At 45.1% G+C, this 23,806-nt stretch overlaps 1 protein-coding gene across 1 annotated transcript; it reads left to right on the top strand.

Moving 5' to 3' along the window:
* The first annotated feature begins 341 nt into the window (after positions 1-341).
* On the top strand, positions 342-16,462 carry rad1 (RAD1 homolog (S. pombe)). Its single transcript, XM_052028669.1, is given in 6 exon segments — positions 342-386; positions 388-537; positions 3,581-3,689; positions 12,743-13,001; positions 15,292-15,390; positions 15,487-16,462. Coding segments are annotated over 6 exon segments (846 nt in total). The 3' UTR covers positions 15,671-16,462.
* Positions 16,463-23,806: the final 7,344 nt, after the last annotated feature.

Here is a 23,806-nt window from a genome sequence, read left to right as displayed (position 1 = left end):
GGATGTGGTGGGCTGAAGGGCCAGTTTCTTAACTGTCGTTGACTCTATGATCCTCAGCAGTGCTGTCCCCTGCATGGCCTCTGTCTGCCAAACCCCATCCCAATCCAACTTAATTCAGAAGCCAAAGATCCTCGATGTATGTTAGTTCTCACTGGCGGTCAGCGAGTTTCCTCCATCACTGAGGTGCCGGTGAGGGTGGTGCCATGGAAACGCTCGGCTTGCCCGTCGGTGCCTCCGGGTCTTCTGTCCGGGCTTGGTAGGAACGTTTGATTTGAAGCGAGAGTTCCGAGGAAGGGTTTTGACGGCGGATTGGCGGCGAAGCCGGCCGGAGGTTGGGCGCGATGCCCGAGTGTGCGGAGCTCCCGGCCGCCGACGACCGGTTTGTTTTTAGTCGCTAGTTTGGACAACGCTCGAAATCTGTCCAACCTTCTGAAGGCCGTCCACTTCCGAGACCAGGCCACCTTCTTCGCCTCGGCCAACGGTATCAGGGTGACGGCCGAGGCGGCCAAGAGTGTCCAGGGCAACGCATTCATCCAGGTACCGGGGAGTCGGGCTGGGGGTGAAGCCGGGGAGGGGGGGGGTGAAGCCGGGGAGGGGGGGGGGTGAAGCCGGGGAGGGGGGGGGGGGGGTGAAGCCGGGGAGGGGGGGGGGGGTGAAGCCGGGGAGGGGGGGGGGGGGTGAAGCCGGGGAGGGGGGGGGGGGGGTGAAGCCGGGGAGGGGGGGGGGTGAAGCTGGAGCAGGGTGGGGTGGTTGAAGCCGGAGGAGGGTGGGTGGGAGATCTGGGGGGTGGGAGCCCCGGCATTCGTGTTGGGTTGGTAGAGAAAACCAGGAGGAAGGATGATAGAAGAAAGGGGAGGGGGTTGAGGGAGAAAGAAGGAAGAAGAGGAGGCATGGGAGGGAGGCGGGGGAGGTGAAGGAAGGAGGGGAGGAAGAGGAGGACGCAGTTTACTCCCACATCCCAAAGACATGCGGGTTCCTTAGTTAGTTGGCCATTGTTAGTTGCCCGATGTATTCTGTGAGTGGTGGAATTGGTGTAAATGGGCTTTATGGCCGACTGGGCCTCAGTGGGACAAAGGCCCTGTCTTGTGCAATATGGCTCTGACTGTCCTCACTATTGACACCACCACCAACATCATGTCACCTGCGTACTTCGTATTCATACCTCCTTCTTCCATGTCCAAATCAGGTATGTAACAGCACTGATCCCTGCAGTATACAATTTGTACATCGAATCACAAAAATCAACTCTACCATCTTGTACTGTCTCTTATCATGAGGGCAATTTTGGATTTAATTTGACAATTTATCTTGGATCCAGGTGCTCTAACCTTTGGATCAGTCTCTTGTGTTGAACCTTGTCATGTTTTGGTGAAATCCATCATCCTCACTCTAATCATCAATAAATTTAGTTACTTCTTTGAAAAAGAAATCAGTAAAATTCAGACAAGATCTCCCCTAGCAAAGCAATGCTAACTATCTTGATTAATTTCTGCCTTTCCAAGTGTTAAATAATCTTGTGTATCAGAAGTTTCTCCAATAACTTACTGATGGTAGACTCACTCGCCTGTAATTACTTGGCCTGTCACTGTTGCCTTCTTGAGTAAAGGTCGCACACTTGTATCCTCAGTCATCTGGCACCTTATCTACAGCCAGCAAAGATTAAACAATCTCCATCAGGCTCCTAGCAATCTCCTCCCATGGCAGCTTGAGATGTATCTCAACAGGCCTTGAGATTTATCCACCTTTTAGCCCACAAAGGCAATTAATACTTCTTTAATGATAACATTCTAGAATTTCAAGATTCCCCTTGCTGAATTATCCAATGTCAATGTCCTTTTTGGAGATGAGAATTATTCATTTAGGGGTTCACCTACATTCTCTGGGTGGGTGGCCAGAAAGGTTGGAGGCTAAGGTTTGGGGAGGGACGGAGGGGGATTAAGGGTAGATGGGTGGTGTAGTGAGGGAGGGTGGGGGTGTGGGGCTGGGGATTTGTAGGTAGTTGGTGAGAGGATGAATTGGGGAAATGGTGAGAGGGGAATAGGAGGAAGAAGACATTGGTGAGCTGGAGGAGGTAGAGGAAGGAGCTGGGGAGAGAAGGTTGTTGGGGAGCTTGGTCAGAGATGGGTGTTGGGCGGTGGGGAATCCAGGTGGCTGCATGCTGAGTGAGTTGGGGAAGCTTTCAACCCACGAGTTGGATATAGGAGGCTGGTGAATCCTTGGGTGTTGTTGGGGAGCACGGGAAATCCTGGGCACTGCTGTGGAAGGGCATGTTATGATAAAGAAAACTGCGATTCTGCAACAGGATAGAGATAGATTGAGTGAGTGGACAAAAGACTGGCAAATGGAGTTTAATGTGGGGAAGGGTGAGATCATACACTTTCAAAGGCAGATTATTATCCAAATGGAGGAAGACTGAAAGTGAGTAAAGTACAGAGGTATCCAGGTGTTCTAGTGCATTAATCACAAAAAGCTAGCCAGCAGTTCCAAGTAGTTAAGGTGGCAAATAGCATTTTGCCCTTCATTACAAGGGGCTTAGAGTTTAAAAATTGGGCAGTTTGTTGCAATCATACAGGGTGTTGGTGAGGCCACACCTGGAATACTGTGCACAATTTTTGTCCCCTTAACTAAAAAAAAGCAGTACTAGATGTAGTCCAAAGCAGATTCACCAGGCTAATTCCTGGAATGAGTGGGTCATCCTACCAAGAGAGACTAAATGGTTTAGGTTTGTATTCCTTAGTTTAGAAGATGAGTTCTGACCTTATTCAGACAAAAAGGTCCCAAGGGTATATGTTGGGAGGTTTCATTAGTGGGAGGAGTCTTGAACAGGGGACATAACTACGACACCAAGCAGCCAGTCCATTCAAAACTGAGGTACATAGAAATTTCTTCTCTCAGAGGGCCAGATCTCTGGAAATTCTGTGCCCCTTTGGTGGTGGAGCTGGACCATTAGAGGTTTTAAGGTGGAGGTGATAAAGACTCTTAGACTCGGGTTCATACCGGCTACTGTCTGTAAGGAGTTTGTACGTTCTCCCCGTGTCTGCATGGGTTTCCTCTGGGTGCTCCGGTTTCCTCCCACATTCCAAAGACGTACGGGTTAGGAAGTTGTGGGCGTGCTATGTTGGTGCCAGAAGCGTGGCGACACTTGCGGGCTGCCCCCAGAGCACCCTTCGCAAAAGATGCATTTCACTGTGTGTTTCAATGTAAATGTGACTAATAAAGATATATTAAGATCTTAAGATGGAGAAATGACACAGAAGAGGAGATCAGCAGAGACAAACCATGATCATATTAAATACTAAGAGAGGCTTGAAGGGCCTATGACCAACTCCTGCTCCTATTTTCTTGTGTTCTTGTGGAGTGTTGTGGAATCCCAGGTAATGTGGGGAAATCTTTCAGGGCATGTAGGGAATTATGGGAGACGTCAGTGGATATTCGAGAGTCTAGGGAATCCTGGGGTTGGTGTGAAGAGGTAGGGTCACAGGAAGTAGCTCATCACTCATCCACACTTCCTGCTTCCCCTTCCCTCCTTTTCCCACCCCAGAGAGATGCAGTAATGTTGCATTCTGAATTTTTTTTTCAGGCGAGTATCTTTCAGGAGTTTCGAATTGAAGAGGATTCTGTGATGTTCCTCATAAACTTAACAGTTCTTTTAGATTGTCTTACAATATTCAGTGCAAGTTCCCTGCCAGGTAAATGGTTTCTGATTCTAGCACATTTTCAACTTTCTGACACCATGCAAATAAGGCTATTCAGCTCTTTGATTCTAATATCCCATTTAACTAGATCATGATCGACTACTTGCATCTCATTCCATTTACCCACCTTGGTTTTACTCAAAGGTACACCTCCCAGGAGAAGATTCCAGATTTCTGCTGCTATTTGCTTTCCCCTCGCATCCTCTCTGCAATTTAAAATTCTCAGTTCTGACTCTTACCACAGATGCTGACTGACCTCCTGAGATGTTATAGCTTTTCCTGTTTTTAATTCAGGTTTTTGGCATCTGCAGTTTTTTGTGATTTTCAAATTGTATTTTTTTTGCTGATTTGTACTTGTCTGCAGTAAAAAGTTGACACTTGATCAACTTGCAGAATGTTATTAGAGTCATAGAGCAATACAGCACAGATACAGGCCCTTTGGCCCAATGAGTTCATGCCAACCATGGTGCTCACCCAGCTAGTCCAAATTTCCTGCATTTGGCCCATATCCCTCCAAGCCCCACTCCTGCATGAACCTATCCAAGTGCTTCTTAAATGATGCTATTGTACCTGCCTCAACCACTTTCTCTGGCAGCTCTTTCCATATACCAAGTACCCTCTGCATGAAAATATTACCCCTCAGGTCCTTTTTAAATCTTTCCCCTCTCACCCTAGATCTATGCCTCTAGTTTTGGACTCCCTCATCCTGGCAAAAAGACTTTAACCATCCACCTTATCTATGCCTCATAATTTTTAAACATTTCAATAAGGTCGCCCCTTATTCTCGTACGTTCCAAGGAATAAAGACCTAGCCTGGCCAACCTCTCCCAAGAACTCAGGCCCTCCTTGTAAATCTTTTCTGCACTCTTTCCAGTTTAACCACATCTTTCCTATAACAGGCTGACCAAAAACAGCACACAGTACTCCAATGCCGCCCAACAACGACTTGTACAACTGCAACCTAATGTCCCAACTCCAAATTCAATGCCCTGACTGATGAAGGCCAGCATGCTAAATGCCTTTTTTACCACCCTGTCTACTTGTGATGCCACTTTCAATGAATGATGCACTTGTACTCAGAGGTCCCTCTGTTTCATTACACTCTCAAGTGCTCTGCCATTCATAGCAAGTCCTATGCTGGTTTGACTTTCCAAAATGCATCACCTCACATTTATTGTATTGAAATCCATTTGCCACTCCTTGGCCCACTTCCCTAACTGTTCAAGATCCCCCTGTAATCTACAATAACCTTTTTCACTATCAACAACACCTCCTAATTTCCACAGACTTACTGATCAAGCCTTGTGCATTCACATCCAAATCATTTATACAAATAGCAAGTAACAAGAGTCCCAACACTGACCCCTGCAGCACACCACTAGTCACCGGCCTCCATTCTGAGAAACAACCTTCAACCACCACCCTCTGCTTCCTACCTTTGAACCAATTTGAATCTATCTAACTAGCTCTCCGTGGATTCCATGGGACCAAACCTTCCAGACCAACTTGCCATGCGGGACTTTGTCGAAGGCCTTGCTAAAGTCCAAATAGATGATATCCACTGCCCTGCCCTCATCTACCTTTTTGGTTACCTCTTCAAAAAGCTAAGCGCTTCATCAAGCATCACCTTCCATGCACAAAGCTATGCTGACTCCTCCTAATCAGACTCCATCTACCCAAATGCTGGTGGATCCTGTCCCTCAGAATTCCCTCCAAGAACTTCCCTACTACTGATGTCAGGCTGACCAGCCTGTAGTTCCCTGTCTTGTCCTTGCTACCCTTAAACAACAGAACAACATTAGCCACCTTCCAGTCTTCGGGAACTTCACCAGTGTCTAACGATGAAATTTAATTTCTAATTAATTTCTAGTGTCTAATGATACCTCCTCCTTGGTAATATGAATGTCCTCCAAAACATCTCCACTTTTTTCCCTTGTCTCTTGAGCAACCATGATTTTCTCCTCAGTAAACATTGAGAAATATTTGTTAAAAATCCCACCCATCTCCTGCGGCTTGAGACATAGGCAGCCTTGCTGATCTCTAAGGGGATCTACTACTCTCTCCCTAGCCACCCTTTTATTCTTAATATATCGATAGAACCTCTAGGGCTTTTCCTTAACCTTACCTGCCAGATCCACCTCATACCCTCTTTGCTCTTCGAATCTTCTTATAGTCATCAAGGGATTCACTTGTCCCTGACCTCCTAAACCCAATGTATGCCTCCTTTTTCTTGATCAGAGCCTCAATATTTCTCATCACCCAGGGTTCCCTAAACTTATCAGGTTTACCCTTGACCCTAACAGGAACATGCTGCCTCTGGACTCTTGCCATCACACTCTTAAAAGCCTCCCACTTGCTATTCGTTCCTTTCCCTTCAAACAGGCTCAGCCAGTTGACCTCTGCTAGATTCCTGCCTAATTTCCCCAATATTAGCCTTGCTGCAGTTCAGGACCCTAACCTGTGGGTTTGTCTTATCCTTTTCCATTACTATCTTAAAACTAATGAAATTAACATCACTAGAGCCAAAGTGCTCCCTCTCTGCCACTTCTGTTACTTCCCCTGCCTTGTTCCACAAGAGGAGGTCCAGTATTGCACCTTCCAAGTAGGGCCCTCTATATAGTGACTCAGGCAACTGTCCTGGACACATTTCACAAATTATACCCCATCTAGGCCCTTAACCGTCTGGGTGGCCCAGTCAATACTGGGGAAACTAAAATCTCCCACTAATACAACCCTATTATTCTTACAACTATGAACAATTTCTCTACACACTTGCTCCTCAAGTTCCCACTGACTATTGAGGGATCTATGATTAGCCCCACTAGAGTGACCCTCCCCTTCTTGTTTCTAAGTTATACCCATATCGCCTCACTGGACAATCCACCAAGAATGTAATCTCTAAGTACTGCTGTTACATCCTCCCTTATCAAAAAGGCAACACCCCCTTGTTGCTTAACTGTACCTCTGTCACCCCTGTTGTATGTGTGTCCTGGAATAATGAGATGCCAGTCCTGCCAGAGAACCACAGAACAATATGGCACAATACAGGCCCTTCGGCCCACCATGTTGTGCCGCCCTTCAAACCACACCTAAGACTATCTAACCCCTTCCTCCCACATATCCCTCTAACTTAAATTCCTCCATATGCTTATCTAACAATCTCTTGAACTTTTCCAATGTATCAGCCTCCACCAGCACCCCAGACAGCGCATTCCATGCACTAACCACTCTCTGGGTGAAAAACCTCCCTCTGACATCACCCTTGAACTTCCCACCCAATACCTTAAAGCTATGCCCTCTTGTTTTGAGCATTGGCACCCTGGGAAAGAGGTGCTGGCTGTCCACTCTATCTATTCCTCTCAATATCTTGTATACCTCTATCATGTCTCCCCTTATCCTCCTCCTCTCCAATAAGAACAGCCCTAGCTCCTTTAGTCTCTCCTCATAATCCATACTCTCTAATCCAGGCAGCATCCTGGTACATCTCCTCTGCACCCTTTCCAATGCCTCCACATCCTTCCAATAATGAGGTGACCAGAACTGGACACAGTACTCTTAAGTGTGGCCTAACCAGAGTTTTGTAAAGCTGTATCATCACTTCGCAGTTCTTAAACTCGATCCCCCAACTTATGAAAGCTAACATCCCATAAACTTTCTTAACTATCCTATCCACCTGCAAGGCAACTTTCAGTGATCTGTGGATATGAACCCCCAGATCCCTCTGCTCCTCTACACTGCCCAGAATCCTGCCATTTACCTTGTACTCCGCCTTGGAGTTTGTCCTTCCAAAGTGTACTACCTCACACTTCTCTGGATTGAACTCCATCTGCCACTTGTCAGCCCAGCTCTGCATCCTATCAATATCCCTCTGCAAGCTTCGACAGCCCTCCACACTATCCACAACACCACCAATCTTTGTGTCATCTGCAAACTTGCTAACCCAGCCTTCCACCCCCTCATCTAAGTCGTTAATAAATATCACAAAAAGTAGAGGTCCCAGAACCGATCCCTGTGGGACACCACTAGTCACAGCCCTCCAATCGGAATGCACTCCCTCCACCACAACCCTCTGCTTTCTACAGGCAAGCCAATTTTGAATCCACACGGCCAAGCTTCCCCGGATCCCTTGGCCTCTGACCTTCTGAAGAAGCCTACCATGTGGAACCTTGTCAAACACCTTACTAAAATCGATGTAGACCACATCCACTGCACTACCCTCATCAATCTTCCTGGTCACCTCCTCAAAGAACCCTATCAGGCTTGTGAGGCAAGATCTTCCCTTCACAAAGCCATGCTGGCTGTCCCTAATCAGTCCATGTTTCTCCAAATGCTCATAGATCCTATCTGTTAGAATCCTTTCCAACAGCTTACCAACCACAGACGTAAGGCTCACCGGTCTGTAATTCCTTGACTTATTCCTACTACCTTTTTTGAATAAGGGGACAACATTCGACACCCTACAATCCTCTGGTACCATCCCCGTTGACAACAAGGACTCAGATCCTAACCAATGGTTCAGCAATCTCCTCCCTTGCCTCACGAAGCAGCCTGGGGAATATTCCGTCAGGCCCCGGGGACTTATCTGTCCTAATATTTTCTAACAACTCCAACACATCCTCTCTCTTAATATCTGCATACTCTAGAACATTACCCTCACCTACACTATTCTCAGCATCATCAAGACCCCTCTCCTTGGTGAATACTGAAGAGAAGTATTCATTGAGAACCTCACCCACTTCCACAGCTCCCAGGCACATCCTCCCACCTTTGTCTTTAATCAGACCTACCTTTACCCTAGCCATCCTTCTGCTCTTTACGTGCGAGAAAAAAGCCTTGTGATTCTCCTTAACCCTACTCGCCAAAGCCTTTTCACGTCCCCTTCTCGCTCTTCTCAGCCTTTTCTTAAGTTCCTTCCTTGCTACTCTATATTCTTCATGAGCCCTGTCCGATCCTTGCTGCTTACACCTTATATATGCTGCCCTCTTCTTCCTAACTAGTTGTTCCATCTCTCTCGTCACCCACGGTTCCTTCACCTTACCATTCCTTCTCTGCCTCACCGGGACAAATTTATCCCTAACATCCTGCAAAAGATCCCTGAACATTGACCACATCTCCATAGTACATTTCCCTTCAAAAATGTCAGCCCAATTTACACTCCCAAGTTCTTGCCTTATAGCCTCATAATTCGCCTTCCCCCGATTAAATATCTTCCCGTCCTCTTTGCTCCTATCCCTGTCCATGACAATTCTAAAGGTTATGGAGCAATGGTCACTGTCCCCCAAATGCTCACCCACCGATAGATCTGTCACCTGACCTGGTTCTTTACCTAAAACTAGATCTAATATGGCATTCCCTCTCGTCGGCCTGTCAACATACTGCGTCAGGAATCCGTCCTGGACACACACTTAACAAACTGCACCCTGTTTAAACCTTTGGCACTAAGTAGGTGCCAATCAATATTTGGATAGTTGAAGTCTCCCATTATAATAACCCTGCTATTTTCACATCTCTCCAAAAACTGCCTCCCAATCTGCTCCTCAGTATCCCTACTGCTACCGGGGGGCCTATAGAATACTCCCAGGAGGGTAACTGCCCCTTTCTTATTCCTAAACTTCCACCCATATTGACTCAAGAGAGGATTCTTCTACATTATCTACCCTTTCTGCAGCTGTAACTGTGTCCCTGACCAGTATCGCCACCCCTCCTCCTCTTCTCCCCCCCTCCCTATCCCTTTTAAAACACTGAAAACCAGGAATATTCAATATCCATTCCTGCCCCGATGTCAGCCATGTCTCTGTAATAGCCACAATATCATAGTCCCATGTACTTATCCAAGCTCTCAGTTCATCTCCCTTATCCCTGATGCTTCTCGCATTCAAGTAAATGCACTTTAGCCCATCCACCTTACTACTTTTGTAGCCTGTACTCTGCTTCTCCTTCCTGAAAGCCTCTCTACCTGTCATATCTGACTTTTCCCCATCCCCTTCTTCCTCTGACCTACTCCTCCGGTTCCTTTCCCCCTCGCAATCTAGTTTAAACCCTCCTGAACCACCCTAGCAAACCTGGCCGCAAGGATATTGGCCCCCCTCAAGTTCGGGTGTAACCCGTCCTTTCTGTACAGGTCCCACCTTCCCCAAAAGAGATCCCAAAAATCTAAAACCCTCCCTCCTGCACCAACTTCTCAGCCACGCACTTATCTACCATCTCCTCCTATTCCTACCTTCACTATCGCGTGGCACTGGCAGCAATCCTGAGATCGCTACCCTTGAGGTCCTGTCCTTCAGCCTTCTGCCTTGCTCACTAACCTCACTTTTCAGGACCTCATCCCTCTTCCTACCTATGTCGTTGGTACCAATATGAACCATGACTTCTGGCTGTTCTCCCTCCTGCTTTAGAATCCTGTGGACCCGATCAGTGACATCCCAGACAATGGCACCTGGGAGGCAACAAACCATCCGGGATTCATGCTCACTGCCACAGAACCTCCTGTTTCCCTGACTATCGAGTCCCCTATCATTACCACCTTCCTCTTTTCCTCCCTTCCCTTCTGAGCAGCAGGACCGGTCCCAGTGCCATAGACCTGGCTGCTGCTGCTCAGCCCCAGCAGGTCATCTCCCTGAACAGTCTCCAAAGTGGAAAACCTGTGAATAAGGGGAACAGCCTCCGGGGTCCTCAGCTCTATCTGCCTGTTTGTTTTCTTTTTCCCTTTCCTTCCCCTGACAGTCACCATTCTATCTACTTCCTGGACTCCAGAATTACCTGCTCTAAGGGGGGGGTGACCGTCTCCTGATGTACAGTATCTACAAAACTCTCCCCCTCCCTGATGCTGCGCAGTGTTTGAAGCTGTAACTCCAGCTCATCGATTTTGAGCCGAAGTTCCTCCAGCCTCAAGCACCACAGCAAGGTCCACAAGTTCCCACATCAAGCAACTGCACCATACCACCCTGTCCTCCAGCTGAACTAATTCCTTTTCTTTTCCCCCTAGTTTTTCCTACTTAAATATTTATCACAGATAACAGGTAAACCTTACCTTTACCTACCTACCAGCTACTCACTTGCCTCGTCCCTTTATGCCGAAGCCCCTTAAGCCAAAGCCCAACCACTCTGCTCCCTCTCACTCAGCTGCCCGCTGGATGTAGCTTGCCACACACAGCAGTGGAGGCCAGATCAGTGGGGGTATTCAAGGAGGAGATAGACAGATATCTAAATAGTCAGGGTATCAAGGGATATGGGGATAAGGCTGGCAAATGGGATTAGAATAGTTTTTTTTTTCTCTCTCTCTTTTTTCCCACCCCATTTCTTTTTCCCTTTTCCTTGGAGCAGATTCGATGGGCCGAATGGCCTGCTTCTGCTCCCTTATCTTGTGATCTTGTGAGCTGTTTGCTTTTTAAACTGCCCGTGCCGCGCCAGCGCAGTCCAACCCCCACTCTTCCCGACTAAAACTTATAGAAACAATTAAAAAAGAACCTTATAAAAATCTAACCCTAATAATCACAATCCTATTAAAAACTAACCCTTATAATTAAAACCCTATTAAAAAATATATAAAAAAACTGCCCTTTTCTCAGTTTCTGTTATGGCCATAACATCCCACTCTGGCCAATCCACGCTCTGAGTTCCATCTGCTTTACCTGTTAAACCTCGTGCATTGAAATGAATGCAGTTTAACTGAGTATTCCTCTCTTTGCCTTTAATGTGCCCTGGCTAGTTTGATTACTAAACTTGCTCTCACTGACTTACTGCTTTATCCCATGACTTGCTCCTGCTCAGACTCTACCCTCCCGTGTAGCACTAACAAATTTCCCTGCAAAGATATTTGCCCCTCTCTGGTTCAAGTGCAACCCATCTCTTGCGTACAGGTTGCCTCTGACCCGGAAGAGATCCCAATGGTCCAAGAACTTGAATCCCTGCACCAGCTCCTCAGCCAGATTCAGTCTGACTCATCCTTCTATTTCTGACCTCGCTAGCATGTGGCACCTGGAGTAATCTAGAGAGCACTAACCTAGAGGTCCTGCTTCTTCTTACCTAACTCCCTATACTCATTCTGCAGGATCTCATCCCTTGTTCTATTCATGTCATTTGCACCAACATGTACAACAAACTCTGGCTGTTCACCCTCCCCCTCAAGAATTTTCTGCAGTTACTCAGAGACACCCTTAACCCTGGCATCCATGAGGCAACACAGCATCCTGGCATCTCTTCTGCAGCCGCAGAATCTCCTATCTGGCCCCTATCGAGTCTCCTGTCACTATCGCCCTATCTGACTGCACCCTTTCCCTTTGAGCCTCAGAGCTGGTCACAGTGCTAGAGACCCGACTACTGCTGCTAGCCCCTGAAAGAACATCACCCCTCAACAGTATCGTACACCAAGGGGAACCTTGCACTGATTGCCTACTCCCCTTACTTTTCCTGGTGGTCATCCATCTATCTGAAGCTTGTACCTTGGGTGTGTCTACCTCAGTAAAAGTCTCATCTATGATGCTCTCAGCTTCCCAGAATATCCTGAGTACATCCAAATCCAGCTGCAGTTCCTTACCCCATTTGTCAGGAGCTGCAGCTGGGTGTACTTCCCACAGATGTAGTCATCAGGGAGACTGAGGGTCCCTGACTTCCAACATCTTGCAGGAGGAGCATTCCACTGCCCTAACTACTATCCTGCCTACGCTGAATCAAGTAGAGAGGATGAACAGCAAAATAAAACCTTACCTTTGCCTCCTCACCAAAACTTCTTGAGCTAAAGCCTCAACTCCCCAATCTCACAATGGCCACTCCACTTAAGCTTACCTTCCTTTGATTGGATAAACTGCCCTCCAATTAGCCAATCAATGAGATCTGCCTTTTTAAAGATCTGCTCTCAATCCCAACAACTGGGCCACTAACTCAGCCTGTTCATGCTGAAGCCTGAGCCAAAGCTTCAGCTCCCCACTCCTACACTGGCCACCCTCACAATAGCTGCTCCGGTTGACCCTACCTTTTTAGAGATGAGTTGATTTATTATCAATGTTGCAATTGAGCTGTCTGACTGATTTAATTTTCCTTCTCTGTAGGAGTGACAACAGCCCTCAGAATGTGTTATCGTGGATATGGCTATCCCCTCACATTGTTCCTGGAAGAGAGTGGTGTGGTAACTGTTTGTAAGATTCAGACTCAAGAACCAGAGGAAACTCTTGATTTTGATTTTTGCAGCACAAATGTTATAAATAAAATTATTTTACAATCAGAGAGCCTGCGGGAGGCATTTGCAGAACTTGATATGAGCAGTGAAGTGCTGCAGATTACAATGTCGCCAGAGAAACCATATTTCAGGTACTGGGGAACTTGGAACACACCATAATATGTAATCAGAATAAAAGCATCCCATTTCAGTTCCAACACATCTTCAACTTTGACAATATGCAGATGAGTCTGTTCACAGGAGAGGATTCCTGATTTTCACCACTCCTGTGTTCTCCCTCTCTGGTATACCTCATAGCCCCTCTGGTCATCATCAATGTGTCAGAGCCATATCAGTGCTTTGTATTGATGCTTGCCATTACCTCGTCCCGGATGTGGGTGTGTACTGTACATGAGGGTATGATCAATAGTCTATGATATTGGGGTGCCATTATCCCAGTCTTGTAGAGTATGGCATTAGAACTTTCAGCTCTAGAATGAACCATGTTTAGTTTGGTTCATTAACAACACAAACAATTATTAAACAATATAGTATAAATCTAATCCAGTTGATACCAGCCAGTCAGTTATTCCAATGAGGGGAGGTGCCATTGACAGTACCATCAAGCAATACTTATTCCCTAATGCTCAATTGGGATTTGTCAGAATCACTTGGCTCCAGACAATGCATTACACCCTTAGTCCAATGAGGGCAGGAGAGGTCATTCCCGGAGCTGGGCTCAGAGTGACTGCCTTTAACAACATTTGACTAAGTGCAGCATCAAGGAGTCTTGATAATACTGAAGTCAATGGCAATCAAGAGGAAAAATCTCCACTGGCTGAGTCATACCTCATTCAGAGAAAGTTGACCAATTTACAACTACCACAACCATCTCATCCTCAGGACCTTGTTATAGAATCTCCTGCATTTCTTCAGAAAATGGGGAAATCCATATCTTTTCTGGACATATTCATTCATAAGTTGATAAGTGGCAAGTAACATTTATGCCACATAAGTGCTAGCCAATGACTATCTCCTGTAATAGTCTAAATACCTACCCTTAACACTCATCAGTATGAGCATCACTCTTGAGTCCCACACTTTTGGCACTATTGGTACTTCTGACATAACATGAACTAGACGTAACTATACAATTCACATAAATACTATGGCTGTATGTGTTGTTCAGAATCTGAGTATCCTATATTCACCTCCTGACTCCCCGAAGCCTTTCCCCCATCTACAAGACATATGGAATACTCTCCAGTTGCCTTGCACCCCAACAATACTCAAGAAACTTGACATCACCTATAGAAAACAAGCCTATTTGATAGATACTGCAAACAATACTAGAACCTTCATGTTCTCCTATAAGACACTTCAGCTGCAAAAGCTACTTTCAACAAAATGCATTGTGGTTAATCACCAGGAGTATTTTGACAGCACCTTCCAAACTTGCAGCCTGTACCACCAATTCTTGAGAAAGTGAAATCTATGTTGAATAAAGTCTGAAGTTTCACTCTCATATGCTCAAAGCTTTCTACTGCACTGAAACACTTCATCTTCAAGCAGTGCCCTTGTAATGAATAATACTTCAGCCCAGTAAAATTGACCTCACTCTGATTTATAAATTTTACACCTCTTATTCTTTTATCCTTTTCAATAACTTGCTAAATCTAAATCTAACTGAATTATGGATCACTACCTTCAAAATGTTCATATAGCACGGAAACAAACCTTTTGAGTACCACGTTTATGCCAACCATCAAATATCTCTACTAATCCCATTACCAGCACTTGGTCCATAGCCTTCTATGCTTTGGTGTTTCAAATGCACACCTAGATACTTAAATATTCTGAGAGCCTCTGCCTCCACTCACCACGGCTCTCCCTTCCACCTGCTCAGATTAAGTATGAAAAATCAAGTCTGGATCATGTAGTGCCAACAAAGTACCTTGATTGGTATCCCATCTATCCAGTCCCGCCATCACTGGTACACTGTGGCTGCAGAGTGTACAGTCTACAAAATGTACTGCAGTTACTTGCTCAGTTACTTGCTGAGCCTTCCTGACAGCATCTATCAAATCTTCAATCTCTCCCACCAAGGACAAGAGCAGCAGGTGTATGAGAATTTCACTTGCAGGTTACCCGACAAGTCACACACCAATCAGATATGGAAATGTATTGCCATTCCATCATAACATAAAAAAGAGAAGCATTAATAGGCCATTCAGCCCTATTGCCTTTCCTGTATTCAAAGAGATTGTGACTGACCTTTTACTTCGGCACCACTTTCCTGCAATTAAACCCATAGATCTCAATTCCTCTGACAATAACAAAGTGGCTGCTCTGCTTTGTCACAGTTTCATGTTAGCTTCCAATTCCAGTCCACCCTTTCTGCTCTTGTTTGTTAACTTATAGTTAGTGTCATTTCTGTTTCAGATTATCTACTTTTGGTGATGCTGGGAGCATGCACTGCGATTATCCAAAAGACTCTGATATGATTGAGGCATTCCATTGCAACCAGACCCAGTGCAATAGGTAAGATGGAACATTGACTGGTCTCTTAATACTGTGCTTGCCATTTGAGTAAAATTGTGAGGTGATTCAAAAGTAATCTTCTTCTCTTCTGATCAGGTACAAAATATCATTACTGAAGCCATCTACTAAAGCCTTGGCTCTCTCCTCTAAAGTTTCACTCCGCACAGATAACCGGGGATTTCTCTCCTTGCAATACATGATCCGGAATGAAGATGGACAGATCTGCTTTGTAGAATATTATTGTTGTCCTGATGAAGAGATGGGGGAGGTAGACTCATAATTAACAACTTAATAATACCAAGTCTTTACAAAGGTTTTTAATTCTGTGCAAGTTTGGGAGGAATTTGACATTAATTAGATTCATATATTGAATTATTTACAATCTGCTCCATCCTACGTCAACACTGTACATGTAAATTCAAATACAGCAAAATAGGCTACTTGGCCATTCATATCTGCCAAATCTTTGGTAGGACTTTCCAATTAGTTCCACTCCCGGGCAAAACATTGTAAACCATCGGCAACAAACAATCTGCTGAATAAACTCAGTGGGTCAAGCAGCATCTGTGGGGGAAAGGGAATTGTCAATGTTTCATATTGAAACCCTGCATCAGGACTGAGGATAGAGGTGGGAAAGATTTTCCCTTTTCACTCTTAGTCCTAAGGCTGGGTTTTGACCTCAAACGTCAACCCACCAAGTTTCTCCAGCAGATTGCTTATGGCTTCAAGTTCCAGCATCTGCAGTCTCATCCATTCTAGATCATCACATAGAGTGACAGAGTTATACAGCGTGGAAACAGGCCCTTCAGCCCAACTCGTCCATGCCAACTCACCAGGTAGAATATTTTATCCCCTCCTGTTTCCTTGGGTTTAAATGATTTAAGAAATCTGTATTAAATTTCGTCTAGTGGAAATACATACAATGGTTCAGGCCTTCACTGAGTATAAGATTAAATATTTGGGCTTGTCCATCAGTACAATTTTCTAAAATTTGTGTTATTTTTGTTGATGTTGTACTTAATTACTTTCCTTGATATTTGTGTGCATTAATCCATAAAGTTTTTATACCTTCTATTGTATATATTTTTACTGCAAGTCCATTACCCTGCACAGCATTAGCCATTTTACCCTTCCTTCCTAAGAGTGTGAACTTAATTACAGTGAAACATTTAGCCGTGAAATCAGGTCCTTTTCCCCCCACAAAAAAATAATGTGAATTGTGTGTTTCATATTTACCTCACAGAATGTGTATTCTGGGGGTAAATTGAAATTTTCAAGAATGAGGTTATTTTATTTTTATTGTTTGAGAATATGAACAAAGAGAAACAAAAGCAAGTGAATGGAATTGAAGTACAGATTCACCAAATGAATTGTGAAACCAGCATGAGGAATTGAGTGGTCTCCTCTGTTTCTAACTTCTTACTTTCAGTGCCTCAGTCGGAATGATGAATGATGGTGGACATTCAGCTATTCTATCCATACGATATTATTTTAAGGAGCATAATTTCAAGTTTTCTGGCATGCAACAGACTCAGCCAAACATTGCCAGATCTGGTTTGGATATACATTAAGTATGATCTGGGTCAGCCAAAATAAGTTATTATTTCAGGATTATCCTACAGAGCAAAGAAACCATCTGGTTGCTTATCTCAGTAACAGCCATCTCCTAATGCCTCTCTCTCTTTCTCTCTCTCTCTCTCTCATTCAATCCTTGTGCCCAACAAGTCATAGAGTCAGAGTACTACAGCACAGAAACAGTCCATGCCGACCTAATCTTCTGCCTAGTCCCATCTACCTGCACCTGGACCATATCCCTCCAAACCCCTCCCATTCATGTACCTATCCAAACTTCTCTTGAATGTTACAATTGCACGCACATCTACCACTTCCACTGGCAGCTCATTGCACACTCGCACCACCCTCTGAGTGAAAAAAGTTTCCCCTCAGATTCACCTTAAATATTTTATCTTTCACCTTAAATATTTTATCTTTCACCCTAAACCTATGTCCTCCAGTTCCAGTCTCACCCAACTTGAGGGGAAAAAGCCCGCATCCATTCACTCTATCTATACCCCTTATAACTTTGTATACCTCTATAAGATCTCCCCTCATTCTCCTGTGCTTCAGGGAATAAAGTCCTAACTTACTCATCCTTTCCCTACACTCAGATTCTCAAGTCCCGGCAACATCCGTGTAAATTTTCTCTACACTCTTTCAAGCTTATTGATATCTTTCCTGCAGGTAGGTGACCAGAACTGCACACAATAAATTCGGCCTCACTGACATCTTGCAGAACTTAAACATAACATCCCATATCCTGTACCCAATGCCCTGATTTATGAAGGCCTATGTTCCAAAAGCTCTCTTTACAACCCTGTCTAGCTGTGATGCCACTTCCAAGGAATTATGGATCTTTATTCCCAAGTCCCTTCGTTCTACTGCACACCTCAGAGCCCTACCATTCACTGTGTAAGTCTTACCCTGGTTTGTCCTCCCAAAGTGCAACACCTCACACATGTCTGCATTAAATTCCATCTGTCATTTTTCAGCCCAATTTCCTAACTGGTCAAGTTACAGAGAACATAGAAACATAGAAAAACTACAGCACAATTAAGGCCCTTGTCCACAAAGCTGTGCTGAACATGTTCCGACCCTAGAAATTACTAGGATTACCCATACCCCTCTATTTTTCTCAGTTCTATGTACCTATCCAACAGTCTGTTAAAAGGCCCTATCGTATCCACCTCCACCACCGTTGCTGGCAGCCCATTCCACACACTCACCACTCTATGAATAAAAAACTCACCCCTGACATCTCCTCTATACCTACTCCCCAGCACCTTAAACCTATGTCCTCTTGTGGCCATCATTTCAGCCCTGGGGAAAAGCCTCTGACTATCTACCTAATCAATACCTCTCATCATCTTATATACCTCAGTCAGGTCCCCCCTCATCCTCTGTCACTCCAAGGAGAAAAGGCCGAGTTCCCTCAACCTGCTTTCATAAGGCATGCTCCGCATTCCAGGCAGCATCCTTGTAAATCTCCTCTGCACCCTTTCTATGGCTTCCACATCCTTCCTGTAGTGAGGCAACCAGAACTGAGCACAATAGTCCAAGTGGGGCCTGACCAGGGACCTATATAGCTGCAACAATACCTCTCGGCTCCTAAATTCAATTCCCTGATTAATGAAGGACAATCCACCATATGCCTTCTTAAGCACAGAGTCAAACTGTGCAGCCACTTTGAGCGTCCTATGGACTCGGACCCCAAGATCCCTCTGATCCTCCAGACTGCCAAGAGTCCTACCATTAGTACTATATTCTGCCATCATATTTGACCTACCAAAATGAATCACTTCACACTTATCTGGGTTGACCTGCATCTGCCACTTCTCAGCCCAACTTTGCATCCTATCTATGTCCCTCTGTAACCTCTGACAGCCCTCCAAACTATCCACAACACCCCCAACCTTTGTGTCATCTGCAAACTTACTAATCCACCCCTCCACTTCCTCATCCAGGTCGTTTATAAAAATCACAAAGAGCAAGGGTCCCAGTACAGATCCCGGAGGTACATCACTGGTCACTGACCTCCACGCAGAATATGACCCTTCAACAACCACTCTTTGCCTTCTGTGGGCCAGCCAGTTCTGGATCCACACTGCAATGTCCCCTTGGATCCCATGCCTCCTTACTTTCTCAATGAGCCTCGCATGGGGTACCTTATCAAACGCCTTGCTGAAATCCATAAGTTCATGTGGCAAGCTTTGATAGCCTTCCTCGCTGTCGACTACGCCCCCAATCTTAGTGTCATCTGCAAAATTGCTGACCCAGTTTACCACATTATCATCTAAATCATTAATATTGATGATAAATAACAACAGACCCAGCACCCATCCCTGTGGCACACCACAAGTCACAGGGCTCCAATCAGAGAGACAACCATCTGCTACCACTCTTTGGTTTCTCTCGCTAAGCCAATGTTGAATCCAATTGGCTACTTCATTCTGAATGCCAAGTGACTTAACCTTCTGGTCCAGCCTCCCATGTGGGACTTTATCAAAGGCCTTGCTAAATTTCAGGTAGACAACGTCCACTGCCTTTCCGTCATCAACCTTCTTGGTAACCTCCTCGAAAAACTCTATAAGATTGGTTAGACATGACCTACCACGCACAAAGCCATGTTGAATATTCCTAATCAGGCCATGTCTATCCAAATACTTATATATCCTGTCCCTTAGAATGCCTTCCAATAATTTATCCACGACTGACATCAGGCCCACCGGCCTATAATTTCCCGGTTTATTCTTAGAGCCTTTCTTGAACAACGGAACAACATTAGTCCTCCGGCACCTCACCTGTGGCTAAGGACATTTTAAATATCTCTGCCAGGACCCCTGTAATTTCTGCACTAGCCTCCCACAAGGTCTGAGGGGACATCTTGTCAGGTCCTGGGGACTTATCCACCTTAATTCGCCTCAAGACAGTCAGCTCCTCCTTCCATAATCCAGATATGGTCCATGACCTCACTACTCTTTTGCCTCACTTCTATAGTCTCTATGCCTGTCTCCAAGTATGAAGAACTCTTGGTTGTCTGCATGGTGCTAAGAGTCATGGACTCTTACTGCATGGAAACAGGCCTTTTGGCCTAACTTGTCTGTGCCAATCAAGATGTTGATCTGAGCTAGTCCCATTTGGCTATTTTTGGTCCATGTCCCTGAAATCCTTTTCTATCCATGTACCTATCCAAATGTCTTTTATACATTGTAATTGTACTAATTTTGTCTGCCTCCACAACTTCCTCTGACAGCTTATTCCATATACTCACCACTCTCTGTGTGGAAAAACTTGCCCCTCAGGTTACTTTTAAATCTTTCCCCTCTCACCTTAAATCTATGTCCTCTAGTTTTAGACAACCCTACCCTGGGAAAAATTCTGTGACCATCCACCTTATCTACTATGCTCCTCATGATTTTATGTAATTAATATAAGGGCACTCCTCTGTTTCCTGTGCTCCAGGGGAAAAGGTCCCAGATCTATCCAGCCTCTCCTTATACTCAAGCCCTCCATTCCTGTTAACATCCTTTTGAATCTTTTCTGTACCCTTTAATGACATCCTTCCAAGAACTGGGTGACCAGAACTATGCACAATACTCAAAAAAGTGTGGTCTCACCAAAAACTTGTACAGTTGCAACATGACATCCCAACTCCTTTACTTGATGCCCTGACCAATTAAGGCAAGCATATCAAAAGCCACCTTCACCACCCTCTCTACCTGTGTCGCCCTTTTCAGGGAATTATGTACCTGTACTCCTAGGTCTCTCTGTTCTACAACACTCCTCAGGGCCCTACCATTTACTGTATATATCTGCCCTGGTTTAACTGACCAAAATGCAACACCTCACACCTGTTAAATTCCATCTGCCCTTCCTTGGCCCACTTCCGCAGCTCATCTAGTTCCTGTTGTAATCTTAGGTAACCTTGTTCACTGTCCACTACACCACCAATTTTGGTGTCATCTGTTAACAATATTGTGATCCAAATCATTAATATAGGTGACAAAACACACTAGACCCAGCACTGATCCCTGTGGCACACCACTAGTCTGAAGCCTCCATCTGAAGAACAACCCTCCACGACTACACTCTGACTCCTGCCACCTAGCCAATTTTGTAACTAATTGGCTAGCTTACCCTAGATCCCATATGATCTGACCTTCCAGACCAGCATACTGTGTGGGATCATGCCAAAAGCCTTGCTGAAGTCTATGGAGAGTTGGAGTACAGATGAGTCGGAGTACAGGAAGGAGATAGAGAGCTTATTGACCTGTCATGACAACAACCTTTCTCTCAATGTCAGCAAAACAAAAGAGCTGGTCATTGACTTCAGGAAAGGGGGCAGTGTACATGCACCTGTCTACATAAATGGTGCTGAGGTTGAGAGGGTTGAGAGCTTCAAGTTCCTTGGAGTGAACATCACCAATAACCTGTCCTGGTCCAACCACGTAGACGCCACGGCCAAGAAAGCTCACCAGTGCCCCTGCTTCCTCAGGAGGCTAAAGAAATTTGGCATGTCCCCTTTGACACTCACCAACTTTTATCGATGGACCATAGAAAGCATCACAGCTTGGTATGGCAACTGCTTTGCCTGGGACTGCAAGAAACTGCAGAAAGTTGTGGAGACAGCCCAGCATATCACGGAAACCAACCTCCCCTCCATGGACTCTGTCTATACCTCTCGCTGCCTTATTGAAGCAGCCAGCATAATCAAAAACCCCACCCACCTGGGTCATTCTCTCTTCTCCCCTCTCCCATCAGGCAGAAGATACAGGAGCCTGAGGGCACATACCACCAGGCTCAAGGACAGTTTCTATCCCACTGTGATATACAATGAGGTGGACTCTTGACCTCACGATCTATCTTGTTATGACCTTGCACATTATTGTCTACCTGCAATGCACTTCCCTGAAGCTGTGGCACTTTACTCTGTATTCTTTTGTTGTTTTTACCACGTACTACCTCAATGCACTGTGTAATGAATTGATCTGTACGAACATTATGCAAAACAAGTTTTTCACTGTACCTTGGTACAAGTGACAATAATAAACCAATACCAATGTAGACAATGTCTACTGCCCTGCCTTCATCAAACCTTTTCGTCACTTCTTCAAAAGACTCAATCAAATTTGTGAGACATGATTTTCCATGCACAGAGGCATGCTTACTATTCCTAATCAATCCTTGCCTTTCCAATTGCTGGTAGATCCTGTCCCTCAGAATCCCCTCCAGTAACTTTTCCACTACGGATATTGGGCTCATCAGCCTTCTGAGGCCCTGGCAGAAATATTTGAATCTTCTTTAGCCATGGGTCAGGTACTGGATGACTAAAGGGTGGCTAATGTTGTGCCTTTATTCAAAAAAGGCTGCAAGGACAATCCAAGGAAGTACAGGCCAGTGAGCTTAACATCAGTGGTGAGAAGGTTACTTTAGGGGATTCAAAGGGACAGAATTTACCAGCATTTGGAAAGGCAAAGACTGATTAGGGATTAGTCAGCATGGCTTTATTCATGGGAAATCATGCCTCACAAAATTGGTCAAGTTTTTTGAAGAGGTAACAAAGAACATCGACAAATGCAGGGTGTTAGACATTGTCTACATGGACTTTAGCAAGGCCTTTGACAAGGTCCCATATGGTAGGCTGGTCTGGAAGGTTAGATCACATGGATCCAGGGTAAGCTAGCCAATTGGATAGCTAGTTGTTGGAAGGAGACAGAGGGTAATGGTGTAGACTTGTTATTCAGATTGGAGGCCTGTGACCAGTGGTGTACCACAGGGATCGGTGCTGGGTTCACTGAGCATCATCTATATTTATAATCTATATTAACGATTTGGATCACAATGTTGTCAACATGGTTAGTAAGTTGCGAATGACACCAAAATTGGTGGTGTAGTAGACAGTGAAGAAGATTATTGTAGACGGAAAGAATTCACATGGAGTCCTGGGTTTACCTTCTCTTTATTACAAACTTTCTCTTTATTACAAGCTGATGTCAACAGGGGAGTCACTCGTCCTGGAATGAATGCTTCCCGATCCAAAGTTTTCTTTATTCTTATATGATTTCTTATCGACTTTTCCCCCCACTATCTCTACCTTGTATGCACTGTGTGTACATAGAGTGAGGTGAGCCTTTTGCAGTGTCAAGCTTCAGTGCTTACGTACTATGTGACCCTTCAAGCTTGAGTGCCTTGTGTGTTACATGTGCAGTTCCGCTTTTACCTTATATGTACAATGGCAAGCTTCCATCTGAAGTTTATGGGATTGTTGTTAGGCTGGTAACCAGGCATGAGTTTACTATGGTTCATTTAAGCCTGCTGTTTGTGGATCAGATTGGTTTGAATCTGTTCCAGACTTTCTCTTGCTGGTACCAACCCTGCAGGGTCCCCCTTATCTCTCTGCTACATGATCATCCCCCTGTTCTCTACTACTGCACTACAGAACCAAGAATTCACTAATCCCTACTACAGTTATCAAAGATTACAACAGGATCTGGATGGACTGGGGAAGTGGGCCAATGAATGGCAGATGGAGACACAAGAGACTGCAGATGTTGATGCAGGGTTTCGACCCAAAACATCGACAATTCCTTTCCTCCCATAGATACTGCTCAACCTGCTGAGTTCCTCCAGCAGACTGTTTGTTGAATGGCAGATGGAATTAAACTTGGACAAGTGCAAGGTGTTGCATTTTGTAAGTTAAACCAGGATAAGACTTGCACAGCAGATTGTAGGGTCCTGGAGAGTGTTGTAGAACAGAGACCAAGGAGTACCGATAAATAGTCCCTGAAAGTGGTGATACAGGTAGAAAGGTTGGTGGTGAAGGCGTTTAGCACACTTGCCTTCATCAGTCAGGGTACTG

This window comes from Pristis pectinata, chromosome 13 (genome assembly GCF_009764475.1).
Source record: "Pristis pectinata isolate sPriPec2 chromosome 13, sPriPec2.1.pri, whole genome shotgun sequence".
NCBI lineage: Eukaryota > Metazoa > Chordata > Chondrichthyes > Rhinopristiformes > Pristidae > Pristis > Pristis pectinata.
The sequence above is the reverse complement of the archived record's forward strand: the minus strand, read 5'-3'. Positions and strand labels throughout refer to the sequence as shown.